The 15,098-nt window shown below is 41.2% G+C and overlaps 1 protein-coding gene and 1 long non-coding RNA gene across 3 annotated transcripts; both read left to right on the top strand.

The window, feature by feature from the left end:
• The first annotated feature begins 2,616 nt into the window (after positions 1-2,616).
• LOC134131227 (uncharacterized) lies at positions 2,617-3,783 on the top strand. The gene is made up of 3 exons (XR_009956631.1): positions 2,617-2,715; positions 3,336-3,392; positions 3,480-3,783. It is a non-coding gene; the product is annotated as an uncharacterized LOC134131227 (long non-coding RNA).
• Positions 3,784-4,067: 284 nt separating this feature from the next.
• Positions 4,068-11,775, top strand: LOC119223261 (NLR family CARD domain-containing protein 3-like). 2 transcript variants are annotated; one of them, XM_062563725.1, is made up of 8 exons: positions 4,068-4,523; positions 4,712-5,386; positions 6,021-7,818; positions 8,651-8,827; positions 9,397-9,573; positions 9,764-9,810; positions 10,108-10,611; positions 10,711-11,775. In XM_062563725.1, exons 1-8 carry the CDS (start codon positions 4,136-4,138, stop codon positions 11,001-11,003), a joined length of 4,059 nt encoding a protein of 1,352 aa, XP_062419709.1. In that variant the 5' UTR covers positions 4,068-4,135; the 3' UTR covers positions 11,004-11,775. The 2 variants fall into 2 exon arrangements, with proteins under 2 accessions (XP_062419709.1, XP_062419708.1); XM_062563724.1 differs by having other exon boundaries at positions 10,108-11,775.
• Positions 11,776-15,098: the final 3,323 nt, after the last annotated feature.

Genomic DNA, 15,098 nt, shown 5'->3' with positions numbered 1-15,098 from the left:
GTTCATATGCACGTGATATTTTGTACAACATCCTGGGTCGGGTGCAGAGTTCACATGCACACGCTATCTGTATAACATCCTGTGTTACAGTCAGCTGGTGCTGTACCAATCCCCAGCTGCACGTGATAGATTAGTATAAGATGTTCCAAAAGCATAATAATCACCCACCGTGCCCTATTATTTCCCTACTGTTTATGCTTTGTAACTTATTGTTTGCATATTTTACTTAAAGCAAGCAATGAGGACCTTGGAGAGGCGAGCTCGTTACGTCAGCATCTGTTCGTTCCTACAAGGGAGTTTAAAACAGGTACATCACACTGAACTCGGGTTACCATCGTCATATTCCTCTGGGTCCTGTCGGGACAGGGGCATATAGTGAGCTAGGGCAACACTTTTATTGGCAACAGAGATTACTGAGGCATTTATAGATTTGGTAATCATTGAGCGGATACACGGGATAACACAGGTCATAAGACAGAAAAAAGATAAGGAGGCCGCTGTAAAAAACTACTCCGGCTTTTACGAGGAGATGAATCCAAGTGCCGGACCACATCCAATCGTACCAGTTCGCACTACGGCCTACGTGGTCAGCAACCATAGCCCTCTGTAGTTGGGTCAGGCGGCCTAGTGCGTCTGTCATGTTCTGGGAGTGGACATCATCAGTGATATAGGTGCAGCAAGTCGTATTTAGGAAGATACAGGTACCACTGGATGCTGCAGTTAACAAATCGAGTGCCATATGGTTTTGCAGCACCATTGTGCGCATACTGTCGATTTCGCGGTCCCGTATTTGAGAACGAAATAGCGCGTCCCGTTTTGAAGTGGTCTTTAATGCAGCATCCCATGCAAATAATCCCACCCGAATTCTGTGAAGACTCGTCCTATTCGTCCCTGATTGGGTAATACTCGCTGCCATCGTTGGTTTGATTAACCGTGAACCTGAAAACAAACCAATCAGAGCCAGAGGAGGGTGGGTGGGTCTTGGCAGCCCCCGAAACCCACACGTCCATCTGAAGTATGAAGTACCGATGAGAGTGGAAGAGGAGTCAGAGTCGCACCCGTCTCGTAACGTCCGCCCCCCCCCGTCGGCCGTAGCGCCTTTTGTTTTTCTGTACAAAAGGTGGCACCCTATGCCGTGCCGATCTAGTATATGAAAAAACAGAGGTTACAAGTGCTTCGTTTGATTTAAATGAAGACAAGAATATGAACAAACAGACAATAATGAGTTAATCACAAGCTACAATTGCTGATTTACAGAACCCATATATGCATTGGTAACTTATTTACATATTCGTGTGGTTATCTTCAGAAAGCAAAGTCCAATCGCAGAAAGTGAAAGTTAAAGTTAAGCTGTAGTCCCGCTGCAGAGGAGGAAATCAGTTTCTGCAGTCTGCGTTAGAGATGGGTGGAGGAAAGAAGAAGAAGAAGAAGAAGAATGGCCAAAAGACTCCAACGATACCTGTACTAGTAAGAACAATGTAGTCTGTGTACGTTATAGTGTAATGTGTAACGTTATATATTATTTAGTATACTGCTGTCATGTTCGCCTGCATTTCTTTACATCGGACATGCTGTGTAGCCTTCGTGGTTAGGCCTACATTCTCGCATTGATATTGCAAATCTCTTTAGATAACTGAAGATACTGTGACGATTCTCGCTAATGAAGCTCTGGACAACGTGCTCGTCTTAGGTTTTCATTATGCCGTTTGCGTAATTGTCTAGCACGCACGAGCAGACGATGTGAAACAGCGCCCTCTGCGGTCACAGTTCCTGATGGGTCACAGATTTCGGTGTAACACCTGTTTGCACAACCTCACGTGCTCCGCTCTGGCCACCCGGCACCCGCGCACACACTGGTCTGATGCGCCACAACCTCACAACAACCGGGAGTTTTTCGCGCGTCATTGACTTAGGAGGCTGTGATTGGAAATCGGGACTGGAGCTGTCCCGGCTGGGACAAATCAAAATTGCCCATATTTCGGGATGTCCCGGGTAATATGGGACGGTTGGCAACCCTATGTACAAATCACATTGATCTTAATGGGTGGCCGCCCACGGACCTTCTGCAAAGTGCAATGCCGAAAATCATAATACAGGAATATTCAATAACTTCACCATGATGAATGGTAGCATCACCAAACTCATGTCCATCACATTGTTCTTTGTGGAAACTCTAGTAAGTAAAAGGGACAAGGAACTGAAAATAATCTCGAACATAATATGCTGCTCTATTAATTATGTAATTTTCTTAGAAAACAGGTCAAACTGTGTGTGAAACCAATGTGCATCAGGAGAAGGCAGAGTCCACATCAACTGACACGTGAGTGACTAATTTTTTTAATTGGCTCGGTCTCAACGCACACAGGAGAGAAATATGTGGTGATGAGCTAGTTCATTTTAATGGCAAAAAGAGTTGTCAAGCCCGGACTGGGTTCTTCAGTTAGATCATTTTTTAATCAAGCTTACTCCTTCTAGTGTTTGAAGTTAAACAACCCTTCAAATCATCTGTATTTACAGTGCAGTATTTCCATACAACTTGAGGGGGGGGGGGGGTTAACGGTAATTAATATGTTAAAGTATTAATATTTGTTATTCTAATGTGTGTTAAAGATGTCTCGATCTAGAAAGACCAGTCTCTCCTGCATCCAGCACTATTTCCGGGATGAGTGTACGTTCAAGGGATGATCCTCCCAACTTAAGTAAAGGAGAACCAGGGTAAGATGTGCTGATTATGTTGGATAATTGATACAGAAAGAAATCAATTTACTGAAACAGAAACACACTATGAATTCCACTTCACGACTCAAAAACGTCTAAGATGTTTTATGTAGGGCTGTCAAAAATAGCGTGTTAACGACGTTAATTAGTTGTTTGTTGTTTATTACGTCAATTTTTTAAACAAATTTCACGCATGCGCAGTGTGACAAATTATTCAGGTCAGGTGGGGTGCTAGCGGTCAACGTGGGGGGGGTGGGGGGGGGGGGGGTGGGGGTGCTTTTCTTTGCAGCGCCAGTCTCATCTTTTTCCGTTCCAATCGCCGCGCTTGACTTCAAGGTGTAACTTTTGGTTACAGTGCAGTATTTCCATACAACTTGAGAGGGGGTTTTAACGGTAATTAATATGTTAAAGTATTAATACTTGTTATTCTAATGTGTGTCCAGCACTATTTCCGGGATGAGTGTACGCTCAAGGGATGATCCTCCCAACTTCAGTAAAGAAGAACCAGGGTAAGATGTGCTGATTATGTTGGATGCTTGGCACAGAGCAACTCAGAGTCAAAGAGAAATACATTTAAGACAATCATTTGTGATTAAAGGAATATTTTACCCTTAAAGCTGGAACAGACCTGTCCCTCATTCAGCTGTGGAAAAGGAAAATACATGCAGTGTACTGTGAGTAATAACAGAATAAAACTAATGATATGAGGACAAATCTGTCTAACTGTATTGACACTAACATATCTTGACTTTACACCTCAGTCCTTCAATGGAGACTGACCAGGATGGGAAAGACATCAGGACAGGTAGATAATGAACGATCAATGTATATACTTTATAACGACTTTTAAGTCAAAGACAAAACATGTCAAATGTAGATTTACATTTGTTTATTGTCCTTGCATTTGTCTCTGAGCCTTAACAGCAGGTAGAACACAATACATCTTGTTACGCTGTACTTTATATCTCATTATAACACGGGTAGATAAAATCCAGCATTCTGATTGGTTGAGATTGAGTCACGGGGGGTGCATTATTGTGCGATGATGTACAGTTGCTGGTCACATTGACCAAAACCAAAAACCAAAACCATCCACCTTAATGATACCTAAAAATAACTGATAAATGCCGCTGGTGTCCTTCATCATCCATAACATTATTTTATTTATTCAGGGACAAAGCGATTGCAGAAGCTGACCAAAGCAGTGCGGGAAAGAATCCTCCATCAGTATGAAAAGGCACTGAGAGGATTAGAAACAGGGACAGAACTCTACGAGATACAGGATGGCAAAAGCACGGAAGCTAAAGTCCTCAAATCCTTTGATGAATTGTTCGCTTTAAAAACATCCAGCAAAGTGAAAACAGTGCTGACGAAGGGATTGGCAAGTGTTGGTAAAACATTTCAAACAAAGTTGTTCATGGTAGATTGGGCAAAACAAAAATCCAACAAAGAGATAGACTTGATTGTGTCACTTAACTTTGATGCGCTGAAATCAAGAAAGGAAGATCAAAGTCTCAAAGATCTGATTCGTCAGTCCCTCAATGAGGATGAACAAAGAGTTTACAACTACAAACAGTGTAAAGTAGTTTTTGTCCTTGATGGCTTGGAGACATGTGAACTTCCTCTGGACTTCCAAAAGAACGAGAAACTGACGGATATCAAAAAGAAAGCCTCGATGGATGTGCTGCTAACAAACCTCCTCAAGGGGAATTTGCTTCCCTCTGCTAAGCTGTGGATCCTCTCCCAACCATCAGGAGTTAACAAGATTCCTCCTGATTACATTAAGAAAGTCACAGAATGCCGAGGTATGAAACACAGTAACATATATGTATATACTTATACTATATATATATAAGTATAATACTTGTTATTATTGTTTTGTTATCATGCAATGAATAGTCTTTGCTAACCATCCACCTTAATGATGCTTAAAAATAACTGATAAACGCTGCTGGTGTCCTTCATCATCCCTAATGTTGTTTTATTCATTCAGAGACAAAGCGATGGCAGAAGCTGACTAAAGCCCTGCGTGAAAGAATTCTCAGAGAAAACCCTCAAGAAGAAGACATTGATCATCCAAACCAGAAAAACATAGAGCATGTTGTGAGAAAAGATCGAAGTGGTGAGGATGATAGTGAAGAGAAAAATGGACACACTCAAGCTAAATCTCTGACACGAGTCAATGGAGGATCGGACATCTTTATAGAAACAAACGGGAAAAAAATCAGAACTGTGCTGACCACCACAGAAGCTGGAATAGAAAAATCTTTCCATGTGCAGAAATTCTTAAGAGAGTGGGCGAAAAATGACAGGAAGTCACCTTTAAGGGATAACATCATAATTCAACTTAACCTCCTAAAGCTGAATTTCAAAGAAGAAGTCAGTTTGATGGGACTTCTTAATCGTTTCTTCAATGAAACTAAAAGAGTTGTGATCTCTACCTCTGACCAGTTCCCAGTGTTATTTGTCTTGGAGGGTTTAGAAGTTTACCAACCTGCTCTTGACTTTGACATTAAAGACACAGTAACTGATGTCAGGGAGCCAGCTTCACTGGATGTGCTACTGACGAACCTCATCAGAGGAACCCTGCTTCCTTCTGCCAGAATCTGGATAACCTTCCCACTGAAGTTGCCTGATGCGTGTGTCGACAGGATCACACAAATACGATGTAAGTGTTTTAATTAAAATCAAACATTCTTTTTTAAGATCCAAACTGTTATGAAAGGAAAACCCATCGGTGTCTGCTGATGCAGAGTCCTATAGTAATATTTCCTGTTGACTAAACATGTGTCTGAACCAGTGAAATACCAGCTATAGACTGCTGAATATTATCTGCCTCACCTTATTTCTACCAAGCTTCTTGATCCGAGTGGTAAAGCAGCGCTGCAATAGAACAGTAAAGAAAGGATTACAACTTAGTCCACTTTATTTTAGCTGATAACATCCATTAAAATATGTCTGTATAAGCACCAATTGGGAGTAGCTGCCAATCAACTGTACAACTGTACTTTAAGGAAGAAAGCTAATTAACAATATGTTAAATAAACAATCATGAAATCAGACCAGCAGGATAAGGGGGAGAAATAATATTCACACTCAAACCAACAAACTACAGTGTCATTAATAATATTCACATTCAGTATCTTCTTACGCAGATATATACAATTTCTGAGCTCTGCTTCATTTTTACTACTTCATCCTTTAGTTTGGAATTGATGAACAGCACTATGATTGAGGTGATGCATTAAGTCACAACTATTGTCTAATTTTCATCCTTAATAACTATAATTATTGTCCTATAGGCAAGCCTGATATTGCAAGTCAAAAGATGCTCAAATCTCAGCTGAAGGAGGAATATTCCCATGTACCTGAGGGGACCGATATGCAGAAACCCTCCGCTCTCCTGAATGAGATCTACACAGACCTCTACATTATTGAGGGAGAGAGGGGAGAGGTCAATGCTCAGCATGAGATCCGACAAGTTCAAGATGCAAAGTTCAAACCAGAGGGAGAAGAAATAATGATTAAATATCATGACATCTTCAAACCTACTCCTGGAGTAGATATACCCATTAGAACTGTGCTGACGATGGGAGTGGCCGGCATCGGAAAGACGTTTGCCACAAAGAAGTACATGCTGGACTGGGCTGAGGACAAGACCAACGGGGACATAAATTATATGTTTCCACTCTCTTTTAGGGAACTAAATTTGAGAAAAGAGCAAGAGCTCAGTTTGGAAGAACTCCTTCATCAGTTTTTCCCAACTATGAGGACATCAGAAATAATGAACTATAACCAGTACAGAATCCTGGTTGTCCTGGATGGTCTTGACGAATGTCGCCTTGATCTTGACTTCAACAAAAGAACAGAATGGAAAGAAATGACAAAGCGAACCTCAATCGATGTTCTGCTGACAAACCTCATCCAAGGAAACCTGCTTTCCAAAGCTCAGATCTGGATCACCTCCCGACCTGCAGCATCCAACCACATCCCTGCTGATAAAGTAGACCGCGTTACAGAGGTACGAGGATTCAATGACGAGCAGAAGGAGGAGTATTTCAGGAAGAGATTCAGTGATAAAGAGTTGGCTGAGAAAATCTTGTCACATGTCCAACAATGTCGGAGCCTTTACATCATGTGTCACATCCCTGTCTTCTGTTACATCACGGCGAAGGTTCTGGAGGACTTTGTGATCAGAAAGATGGAAGGAAGGATGCCCAAGACAATGACTGACATGTACATACACTTCATAATGTTGCAGTGCAGACAGGCGAATGTGAAGTACGGGGAAGAGGTGACAGTTGAGACTTATGACGAGCCTTCGTGCTGGAATACAACAAACAAGGAAACAATCATGTCTCTGGGAAAATTGGCTTTTGATGGGCTCCAGGAAGGAAACCTTCTGTACACCGAAGAGAACTTGACAGACTGCGCCGTTGACATCGAAAAAACTGCCGTCTTCTCAGGATTGTTCACACAGGTCACACGAGAAACCTCTGGGCTGTACCCACACAAATTGTTTTGCTTTATCCATCTGAGCGTTCAAGAGTTCCTGGCAGCTTTTCACGTCTTTCTACAATTCAATAACACAGGAGAAAATCTGCTTGCGGTGCCTTCTCCAACTGTTGGAGACTCGCCTGCAGACTTCTACAAGACAGCAGTGGACAAGGCTTTAGACAGTAAAACTGGAGAATGGGATTTGTTCCTCCGTTTCCTGTTAGGCTTGTCTCTGGAGACAAATCAGAATCTACTGGAAGAACTGCTGAAGAAGACAAAAGATAACGACAAAATCCACAAGGAAACCATCGGGTACATAAAAGAAAAGATCAGGGAAGAGAATAGTGATGCTGATAAGAATCTCAATCTGTTCCACTGTCTGAATGAGCTGAATGACCACTCTCTTGTAGAAGAAGTGAAAGCGTACCTGCAATCAGAGACAGCCACATTTGAAGAGTTCTCCACCTCCCAGTGGTCAGCTCTGACCTTTGTGCTGCTCACATCAGATGAGAAGTTTGATGTGTTTGATCTGAAAAGGTACCTGAAATCAGAGAAAGTTCTTTTGGGAATGTTGCCGGTGGTTAAAGTCTCCAAAACAGCTTTGTAAGTACTTTAAAATTATTTTTCAAAAATAAGTATAAGTATTTTTCTATATATGTTATACAATACATGATTTATTTCAAACTGAGTCAAGTTTACCTGGCTTGATATTGGGCTATGATTTGTCGTCTTTGGGAAAACAAATCTTTGCTCTGATTTTAATAAAGTTAGCAGAAGAGTGAAGCAGGGCCCAAGGAAAAGAACATAACATTTGGATATTTATTTTTAATTCAACCCCCTATTTAGAGGTCCCTGCTCTCTGCATGCCATTTATTTTGGTGCCAGGTGCTCAATGTGTTTTAAAATGTGATGCTTTCTAGCCCCCCCCCCAAAAAAGATTGGATCATTCGATTTGGCTAGCATTGATCACAGGAATGGCAGGGAACTTTTAACTGGAATTATAGACAACAGAACAGATATTTTCCTGTGATGTAGTAATAGAAGATATATTTTCTTGTATTTATATTTATAGGAGTGATACTATTGTTTATATATGTATGAATGGGCCTAGCACAGATCCTTTCTTATTCCAAAGGAGGTTTGTTTTGAGACTGTTAATATGCATATTATGTCTTTAGAAATATATGAGTAATGTAATTGGCAATATAAAAAGCATTAATGTTCAGGAGAAGGCTCTGGATTGAAATCATCATTCAACCTATTAAATTAGATATATGAAATATATCAATATATGAAAATTAGAAATATGTTTAGTAGAGAAAAAGTGAACTTTTTGAATGCAACAGTTTTCATCCTATCCACAAATTGCTGTGAGGTTTAGTAATTTGTGTTCTAACGATAAGACGCTTATTTATGGATACAAATGTTTTCACAGGCTGAGCTGGTGTGAGCTCTCTGAGGAGTCCTGCAGAGGTCTCACGTCCTCAGTGTTCTGCTCCCCGTCCTCTAATCTGACAGAGCTGGACCTGAGTCATAACGACCTGTTGGATTTGGGTGTGGAGATGCTTGCGGGAGGCCTGCAGAGTCCACATTGTAGGCTGGAGATTCTCAAGTAAGTGTACAGGGTATTTACTTTACATTTTATAGCAAGGCGCAGGGAACCTACAGGATGTTAAAGGGGAAAAAAACTCCACTAGTGCTGTTAATAATAATAATAACAAAAATAATAATAATACATTTTATTTATATAGCGCTTCTCAAAATACTCAAAGGCGCTTTACAGGGTTAAAATAAATGTAGACATTACAGCATTAATTAAACATTAAAAGCAAATATAAAAAGGTGAGTTTTGACTAGTGTCATAAAAGTTGACAGGTTAGTGCAGTCAATTTACTACACAGTATTTCTATCAGAAGAGACAATACAGATAATTAGAGGAGGGGGAGGGGTGAGCAAGATGCTCATGATCTAACGATGTAATGTTTTTTCTGTGCTTATTAGATAGAAGAGACTTGCCTCCTCAGATGTGGTGTAGCAATGTTTTGGTGTTCAATCTGTGACCTAGAAATACGGGAAATGGTGTTTGTTGGTACTGTTATGGTTAGAGTTAGGGTCTACAGGAAATTAGTGAAATGTCCCCAAGTCATAAAAACACAGTGTGTGTGTGTGTGTTGTCTGCAGGCTGTTAGGTTGTCAGGTGACGGAGAAAGGCTGCTCCTCCCTGGCATCTGCACTCAAGTCCAATAAGGCCTCCACCCTAAAACAGTTGGATCTGAGCTACAATCACCCGGGAGTCAATGGGAAGGCAATGCTGAAGGCTATAGTTGGAGATCCAAGAATGAGCTTGAAGAAACTCTGGTACGTCAAGATGTTAGGATGTGCCTTTATATGTGTAGAGTTTTATTGACATAGCTGGTTCTCCTAATTATAATAAGACTACATGTAGTCTTAACTCACAATATATTAACAAATATTTCAAACAATGTTTTTGAGTATAGAATTTAATTTGAAAATGTCCGTTAGTGACAACGCTATCCTTATTTTGCAGTTTGGACCACGATGGAGCACATCGGTTAAAGGCAGGACTGAAGAAGTGTACGTTCTTTACTATTCCAATGAATTGTATTGTTTATTTAATCTGTAATCACTTCAATAGAGCCTTAGACAAGTTCATGCCCAAATATTTGAAATAAATTTCCAATAAACGCTTTCCACTTCCTTAGCTTCCTTCCTTGTATGAACTTTTTACCCTGTACGAGTTGTTACATTCAACATGCTTAGATTTAATCTGGAATTAATTTTGTTTGTGTTTTATCTAAACCCCCTTTCATCAATCTTCTAGCCTTGAAATGTTACAACCCCTCAATGATGTGTTCTTTGTATCACTTTCAGATGGCGATGATCTGAAGCTGGATGAAAGTACTGCAAGCAAGAGGCTCAGTCTGTTTGATGGAGGCAGGAAAGCAAAAACTGTACAACTGGTGAAGGAGAAAGTAGAGCATCCTAAAACCAACAACAGATTTAAGAGGACTCAGGTGTTTTGTGAGAAAGGCCTAAACGGTCTCTGCTACTGGGAGGTGGAGTGGCAAGGGGAGGTCGGTATCGCAGTGGCATACAGTACGGTGGGTAGAAAATGGGACAGAAGTGGTGGCCTGGGATGCAATGAGGAGTCCTGGAGCCTGCTCTGCTCTGGGACTAGATACACTGCAATTCATGGAAAGACGTCCAAAGATGTCAAACCCAACAACAGAAAGACATCCAAAGATGTTGAGCCTAACATCAAAAAGACGTCCAAATGTGTTGAGGCTAACACGAAGAGGACGTCCAAAGGTGTTGAGCCTAACATCAAAAAGACTTCCAAAAGAGTTGAGGCTAACATCAAGAGGACGTCCAAAGGTGTTGAGCCCAACGACCAGAAGAAGTACGAAGATGTTGAACCCAACAATGGGAAGACATTCAAAGATGTTGAGCATAAGGACAAGAAGACATCTCAAGATGTTGAGCCCAACGACCAGAAGAAGTACGAAGATGTTGAGCCCAACAATGGGAAGACATTCAAAGATCATAACGACGAGAGTACATCCAAAGCTGTTAATCTTAAAGAGAACGAGCACTGCTGCAAAAAAATAGGTGTTTTTCTGGATTGGGAAGCCGGTACTCTGTCTTATTACTGTGTCAAACCTGAAAAGAAGGTGCTCATACACACCTTTCATAACAAATTCACAGAACCTGTCTTCCCATGCTTCTGGTTTAAGACAGGCTCTGTGACTTTGTGTAGTGATCCGTAGATGATCTACACTATTATATTTCAAAGCCATGAGGTGAAAATCATTTCAAAACCATGAGGGGGAATGCGGACAGGTTTAAGAAATGTATATTTTCTACCCGACGTTAATAGATTTTAGCCCATTGAGGTCCTGTCTTTACAAGCTGCTTCATCGTTTAAATAAAACTACTTCTTCACCAAACCTTTGAAACTGAGGTAAACATTGAGTTCTAGGTCCACATGACAGACAGCATAAAAGCAACATACCTGTTTGATTCAATTAGAATATTTCCTGTTAATTGACAACACGTTCAGACATTACACAGGCTGTCACACCTGTATGTCAAGTTGAGTTTTCGTCCTGTCTCCACGGTTGTTTTGTGACTTCCTGTTTTATTTTGGAAATGAACTCTCCTCTCGTTTCAGGTTCCTTGCCCTTCCTCATGTGTCACCCCCGATTCCTGATTGTTTCCACCTGTTCACACACTTCCCTCATGTGTACTTATAGTCTGCGTCTCCCCTTGTCCTGTGCCAAGTGCGTCATGTCAGTTTGTCCTGCACATCCGAATTGAGTATTCTGTTGTATCCTCGGTAAGAGAGATTTTGGTTTTTGCATTTGATTTTTTGAACGTTTCAGCTCTTCATTTATTCAGAGCAATTTACGCTTTCCCCATTGTTTAGTATTGCCCAGCGCTACTGGTCAAGCGGAGTGTTTCCCCCGTCCATCCCTCTTCGGAGGAGTTTTTTGTTTCCAAAGTTTCTCCTGATTTTTGTTGGAGAATAAAAGAACTGTCTGCTGAACCTTCACTTTGCGTCCTCCTCCTCCTCCTCAGCCCCCGGCGTGACACAGACAACTTAAAATAGCACTTTGGGCCTGAAAGAGACAGATAACCTCACATGTTGGGACACAGACAAAGTGAATTAGACTCTGATAGCTTTTCAGGCTTCAAATGTGTAATGATCTGTGTGTGTGTGTGTGTATGTAGCTCTAGGATGTTATGTCGTTTAATACTTTGGCCAACAGAGGAAACGTATTGTGTTTGCCTGCATGTGAGTTGAATCTTCCCAGTATGTCAGAGTTGTGTGTGTGTGTGTGTACTGGCTGTCATTTAATCCATCCTCAGGTTTCTCTGATCCCACCCTCTGCGTCCACTTTGCATCTCGCCGACCAATCACGTTCCACATTCCTCCACCTTCCCAGGATCCCGGGGACCAAGGGTGCACGGCTGCGGGCTGTTACCATGGCGTTGGGGTGATGAGGTCACCCCCCTTTGGTACTTCAGTAATTAAATGAGAGCTGATGCGGTTAGATAGGAAGGGATGAAGAGAGGGGGGAGAGGGAGAGCATTGTAACATCATCCATTAAAGAATAAATATTGTTTTACTTTGTTGCTGCACAAACATACATGTTTGAATGTATTTTGTGAGGACAGTCATTGACATAATATTTCCCAATATAACGCCCAACACTGATCCTCAAACTACATCACAATACATACAATGTATGAAACAGCAGTGTTGCTTCCCGCTGGAGAAGCAAGTTCTGAACCTACTTTTGAACTTGAACCTGACCCTGAATCCTGACCCTCAAACAACAAGGACTTTCGTATGTGTCCTCATAAGAAGACATCCATGAGCACCCGTACTGACAGCATGTCACCCTCTGACTGTGAGACAGGATTAAGGCTGTGAGATTTAGTCAAGCAAATGGCTTTTTCCAAAATGTATGGAAGTAAATCTGTGCCATCGGGGGTTGAAATAAAAAGTTGATTGAATTTCTAGCACTGAATATTTATGCATTGAAATTATGTACCTGAATGTTTTTCAACATTAAAACACCGCAAAAAAATTCAACCTAAAAAAAAAAATGTTGAAATATTCGAAATGGAGGCTAAAATATTCAACCCCAAAAAATTCAACCTTGGCACACCAACATCCGGAGGTTACAATATTCAACCCAAATAAATTCAACCTTGGCACACCAACATCCGGGACACTAAGGAACAGCAATCGATTCTAGATTCAAGATCAGTAGCGTGCGTCAAGCTAAAGGAGCGAGCACCCAAAACACCTTCGGCTTTGGATTGTAAAAATGTCCAATAATAACGGGGCTTTAACTCTTCTTCATGTCATCAGTGTGGTTTGTGTCTGTAAGATTCCGTAATAGACAGCTGACATTTGTACATTAACAGACTGTGTTGGACATGAACTAAGCGGAAGTTAAACGAGAGCGTACAGCCGCTCACAATACGCCTCTTCTTCTAGTTTTGAATTCATTTAATAATGCTGAGATCCTTGGACAAGCTGTTAGGAGTGATTGGCGGAGTTTTGAATCCAGGAACGCGCTTGAAGAGGCACATGAGCCGCTGTATCGTAGTGGGGGGGCAGCGGCTTTAGCGGAGCGTGCAGACGCATAAACCCGACAGGACATGCAGGAATAACCGCAGTAGCGTCGGTGAAAGGATCTTTTTTCACAGCGGCACAAGCCGATCTCAGTTGGGTATTAAGCGACATTCAAAGTCCACGAAACGTTAAATGAGTCTTCATGGCCATGGGTAAACTTTATTGAGGATCTGGCACAACACAGCGACCTGCAAGTAGCGCAGAGTCTTACATAAAGGGATGTACGTCTTAATGCGAGGCTTTAGAATTTATCTCAAAGGGATCCTGTATTTGCTCGTAAAGTCTGAAACGAGAACCCATTTTTCAGTGACGGTGTTACGTGCCTACTGGTTTTTGAACTACTGGTTTGGCTACGGGTGCGTGTTTGTTTTCCCCCGGCAGGCAGGTGTTGTCTGCCTCCGTCACTTGAGTCGTCACACATTTGCAAACATATTGTTCTGAAAATGTTCAAAAATGCATCCCATATCCATTGCAGCGATTACGATTGTATAAGTGAGCACTACGTCACTGCCACGTATGAAGAAATACATAAAAGAACATTTATTAAAAGTCCGCCACAACCGGGATTCGAACCGTGTCGCGCAAAATAACGTGGTGCCACAGAGCGGCTGTGCTGCCCACTCAGCCAACCAAGCTTAAGGGATTTTAGTTGATTTGTATATTTTAATAGAGTTGTATATCGTCAGTGGCAAGCAAACGTTATGGTTTAGGGTGAACATTATATGTTCTTTTATGTATTTCTTCATACGTTGCCACACTGATGGCATGAAGAAGAGTTAAAGCCCCGTTATTATTGGACATGGATACAATCCGAAGCCGAAGGTGTTTTGGGTGCTCGCTCCTTTAGCTTGACGCACGCTCCTGATCTTGAATCTAGAATCGATTGCTCTACCTTAGTGTCCCGGATGTTGGTGTGCCAAGGTTGAATTTATTTGGGTTGAATATTGTAACCTCCGGATGTTGGTGTGCCAAGGTTGAATTTTTTGGGGTTGAATATTGTAGCCTCCATTTCGAATATTTCAACATTTTTTTTTTTAGGTTGAATTTTTTTGCGGTGTTTTAATGTTGAAAAACATTCAGGTACATAATTTCAATGCATAAATATTCAGTGCTAGAAATTCAATCAACTTTTTATTTCAACCCCCGATGGCACAGATTTACTTCCATAAAAATGTAAGGTCCAATTAAAAATACCTAACTGAAGGTTTTTAGACTTTTTTTTAGCCTAAACTACTAAATGAAAGCATGTAAACATGTTTCACTACAAACCCCAAATAGATGCCCCCTTTAACTGGCTCCTTTTTTAATGCAAAGACAAAGCACTTCTACTTTGATCAGTCTTGTGATGTCTGAGCATTTCACCTAACGAAGATTCACTTGAGCTTTAATTTGACGCATCAAACATATTTAAATCTGGAGAGATTTATGTTTTTATTGACTCATAATGTAAGAGCTGCATCTGCTTCTCATCTCATTCATCTTCTCTCAACTATTTGCTTTTAGTTTCCTGTTTTCTCTCTACATTTAAGACAGAGGTTATCTCAAAGCCAACATGTGTTTCCATGTAGCGGCGCCCCTTTCATATGTGACACATGTAAAGAACATACATTAGTGACCTTTTATTTATGATCCACCATCAGCCTGGTCTCTCTCATTCCACACACACACACACACACACACACACACACACACACACACACACACACACACACAC

This window comes from Pungitius pungitius, chromosome 1 (genome assembly GCF_949316345.1).
Source record: "Pungitius pungitius chromosome 1, fPunPun2.1, whole genome shotgun sequence".
NCBI lineage: Eukaryota > Metazoa > Chordata > Actinopteri > Perciformes > Gasterosteidae > Pungitius > Pungitius pungitius.
Note: the sequence above shows the minus strand (reverse complement) of the source record. Positions and strands in the feature narration are given on the sequence as shown.